The following is a 4,313-nucleotide window of genomic DNA, read 5'->3' as shown; positions in this document are numbered from 1 at the left end:
GTTGATTGGTAGAAGAAGAAAAAGCCTTAGAAAGCAAGATTAGTAGAGAATAGAGAGAATCCACTCTCAAACACCTAGAAATTAGAGTGCAAACACTTCCGGTGAGGATTCGATATCCAATCCCTTATTCCTTGCTTTCACGAGCTTTCTTCTTGCAAGTATATTTATACTTCATTTTGATATTTGAATTAGTGGAATTCATAAATCATCATACTATCTTCGCCCTACTTTTTCATATATATTCTTGGAGATTGATTCATTTTAACCAAATAAGTAGACGCATTTTGCATATTAGTTGATAAACTATAAGAGTTTAGCATGAGGACATGCTAATATTTAAGTGTGAGAAAGTTGATGAACCATAATTTTATAGTTTATATTGTATTGAATTTGGTAGATTTTATCAATTTTTTTCACATTTATTTATTAAAATAGCATAGTTTTGTGAATTTCTCCTAAGTGTGCTTAATGAATGAAAACATGTTTTATAGACTATTAAATTGTCAAATTTAATTTACTTTTTTCTCATTAGATGCTTTGATATGTTTGTTTGAGTGATTTAAAGTTTTGAAGGCAAGAATGACTTAAAAGAAATGGAAAAAAAAAGCATGCAAAGTGGAGAATTTATGAGAAAATAAAGATTTGTTAAATTTATGACGACGCGTAGGTGTGAGAGAGAAGTATGTTAGGCAATGCGTACGCGTGACCCACGCGTACACAGTGATAAATATTACAGAAGTCACATCATACTTTTTTATTAAAATCTGATGGAAAAATCTATTCAAATTTTGTAAAAGTTAAAAATTTAAAAATATTTTTTAATAATCAGAGACGAAAATATCCGGAGAGAGAGCGTTGTTCGATGGGAGAAGTTCTGATCCAATAACGGATAATGGTTTATTCTTTATTGTTTAAACGTTAAGGGTTGCTTTAATGCAACAACTCAACATGTATACACAGGAAGACTTCTTTTTCGTGGCAGTGAAACTTGGTTTGTATTTTTATTTTTTGGTTTAATTTTTTAATATTTTTTATTTTTAAAATTTTATAAAAATAATAAAATAAAAATATAAACCAAAGGTACTCTAAATATTCAATATTCACACCGTAACCCTGCTTTTATTTTCTTGGAACGACCTGAAACTGAGATTGGGAGTGACGTTTAGTGACTGAGAGTAAAATTAAAATTTTAATTTCGAATTCTAGTTTTTTTTAGTATTTTAAGAAAATAAGAACACAAAAAATTTAATAATATTTTTTTAAATACTCTTATTTAAGTCTATATAGTACTATTCATTAGATAATTTAATAAATTTAATTAGCGACTAAATTTAATAAAAGCATTATCTAATAATTTTTAACTATTAATTTTATGTAAAAATAAATGCATGTGAGTTTCTATTTTTTATTTTTTTATTTTTTTTTTAACTAAAACACAAAATGCCATGCAAGATTGCACATTAAAAAAAAAAACACAACTCGCCCCCATTGATTTGGTGTATTTTTAAAATAAAATATTAAATTATGAAAACATTCCACCAATTTCAAGTAAAAAAATTTGAGTTCATCTAGATTCCAAAATTTAAAAAATTTACAAATCACTCCTACCATTTTGATTTTTTAGAAATCACCCTTCTATAAAAAACCAACATTTTTTTGAAAATTCACACATGAACTTCTAATATTAATTTTTTTTCAAAATACTTTGAAAATATTTTATTTTGTATTAAATTTTTTATATTTTTTAATTATTGCTAAAATAATAGATAATTTTAAATATAATAAATATATACTATGTATGTTAATGAATTAAATAAATAGTTTTAAATTATTACCTTCTTAACTTTATCTTTTTAATATAATTAGCAAATAGCGTAAGCATTTATATAAGAAAAAATATAGATAACTAATAATATTTTTGAACAATGTGAATTAATATGATTAAAAAAGTAAATTTAATGAGTAGCATTCAATTAGGATCTAATGTATTTATATTTAGTAGTTGTGAATGTTATTCAAGATAATCATTATTTACCTAGCACTTCTCATAGCACAAAATATTAATATAAAGGAATTAATATGGGGGATTAATTTTCCTCTTTCGTAGCTTATGTAAGCACTTTACTCCGAATTCTAGTGGAAATAATACTATAATAGAACTTGTCTGTATATATTTTTCAAAAATCTAACAAATTACATATATATTATTTTCGGTGAAAATAATCAATCTTTTTAAAAATAAAAAGGTTGATGAAATAAGAAAAAAATATTCTAATTATTTTTAAATTAAAGTAATAAATTTTACATCATGAAATACAAAGTTATAAATTTAATGTAATTAAATATTCATTTATTTTATTATCTTACCAATTTTCTTCATTTTAAAAATATGTTTTTCCTATTATTGAGCTGGCACCTTATAACATAATCTTTTGTCGCTTCCCGCGAGGAATATCAACTAATCAAGACATAAGCATCTTCGTCGTCATCATCAACGCAAATAATCATAATTAAATCAACGCTAACAGTAAAATTTATCATGACATGCGCAATAGCTATAGCTCAAACCATTAGAGAGCAGCCATGGCCACCCCAATGAACCTCGCTTCCAACTTCTTCTTCTTCATCTTCACCGTTACAATCATCTACGTAGCCTACACCTTTCCCAAGCTCCAACCAAATCAAACAAACCTCGCATTCTACGTCCACGAACACTTCACTGGCGAAGACACAACCGCGGCAACCGTGGCCGGAAAGGCAGGCCCCACCTCCAACATCTTCCACTTCGGCACCGTTGCAGTGGTGGATGACCCAGTAACAGTGGGACCCAGCGTCGACTCAAAAGTCATCGGAAGGGCCCAGGGACTTTACATAAACTCGCAGCTTGACGGAAAAGGGTTGCACATGGCATTCTCGGTGATATTCACCGATGGAAAGTTCAAAGGAAGCACGTTGGAGATTCAAGGCTCTGATATATTCGGAATGAAGGAACGAGAATTTGGTATTGTTTCTGGGACCGGTTATTTCCGGTTCGTCAAAGGGTATGGGGTTATGGAAACGGTGTTCAAGGATTTAGCTAAGCTCAGAGGAACGCTTAAACTCAATGTAACGGTCAAACATTATTAATTAGATTTTGTAGTTTAAAATCTTTTGTCATTAGTTGAACTATTGCGCTAGATCTATCAATAGGTTTCTTCAACAAGTTATTTTGAGACCACAAAAATATAATTTAACAGTTTTTCCTATTAAGAGAATTCGATTATTTAACTATCCTCATTTGTATTGGTAAGTCGAATGTGTTGGACTCATTAATTTTAGTTAGTATTAAATACGATTTTGATCTTTAAGGTAGAGGTTAAAAATTTTTTTCGACCTCAGTCTTTTTTTTTATTATAAAATAGTCCTAAAGGTTTAATTTAATTTTAAAATCGTTATTTGGACGAAAATATTCCTCCCTTCCCTCTTCTTCCTCAATCTTCTTTCTCAACATTAACCAGAAGTAGAAGCACAAATACAGAAATAAAAGCAAACAAAAACAAAATTTAAAAGCAGAATAACAACAATCAAACAACAACAATCAGCAAAACAACAACAATAACAATGGATAATGAAATCAGAGCAACAACAAAAACAGAACAAAAAACAAAAGCAAAAACAGAAGCCGATAGAAGCAGAAGCAACCAAAACATGAACAACAACAATAGAATACAAGGAATAAACAAAAGCAACCAAAAGCATCAACAACAACAACAACAATGAAATCATTTAAATCTAAAAAATTAAAGAAAAAAATAATAAAAATTGAAACAGAGAAAAAGGATTGCGGCGGTGGTGGGAGAAGGAGGCTGTGACAGTGAACGGCGATGCGGTGTTGGCGGACTACAAATCACCACGAGGAGGACGCTGTGGTGATCGGCGGTGCTGTGGAGAGCTTTGTTCCTCTCTTCTTTTTCTCTCTCCCACTGCTCTCTCCTTTTTTGGCGTTAGTGTATGTGTTGAGGAAGAAAGAAGCAGCAGCAAGAAGTAGCGGCGACGGCGAGGAGCGGGGCGGCGTGAAGCAGCGACCTTTCCTCTCCTCCCTCTTCTGCCTCCCTCCTCTTCCCTGAAACAACCACACTCCATTCTCTTTCTCCCACCCTCGTCCCTTTCTTATTTTATTTTATTTTATTCTATAATTTTTTAGTTAAAAATAATTTGGTAATAAAAATAAAAAATTTAATAAAAAAAATTATTTTAAAACAAACTAAAATTTTTGAGATAGTTATAGTAAAAAAAGGTTAAAATAAAATAAAATAAATTTTCAATCTCTATAT

The 4,313-nt window shown here is 29.9% G+C and overlaps 1 protein-coding gene across 1 annotated transcript; it reads left to right on the top strand.

The window, feature by feature from the left end:
• Positions 1–2,522: 2,522 nt before the first annotated feature.
• On the top strand, positions 2,523–3,270 carry LOC130942824 (pterocarpan synthase 1-like). The gene has a single exon (XM_057871034.1). It carries the CDS (start codon positions 2,584–2,586, stop codon positions 3,124–3,126), a length of 543 nt encoding a protein of 180 aa, XP_057727017.1. The 5' UTR covers positions 2,523–2,583; the 3' UTR covers positions 3,127–3,270.
• The last annotated feature ends 1,043 nt before the right edge of the window (positions 3,271–4,313 follow it).

This window comes from Arachis stenosperma, chromosome 1, assembly GCF_014773155.1.
Source record: "Arachis stenosperma cultivar V10309 chromosome 1, arast.V10309.gnm1.PFL2, whole genome shotgun sequence".
NCBI lineage: Eukaryota > Viridiplantae > Streptophyta > Magnoliopsida > Fabales > Fabaceae > Arachis > Arachis stenosperma.
This window is presented reverse-complemented; position numbering and strand designations above follow the sequence as displayed.

Coding starts and splice junctions, on each gene's coding strand:
- LOC130942824 (XM_057871034.1), top strand. CDS start 2,584: ATGGCCACCCCAATGAACCTCGCTTCCAACTTCTTCTTCTTCATCTTC.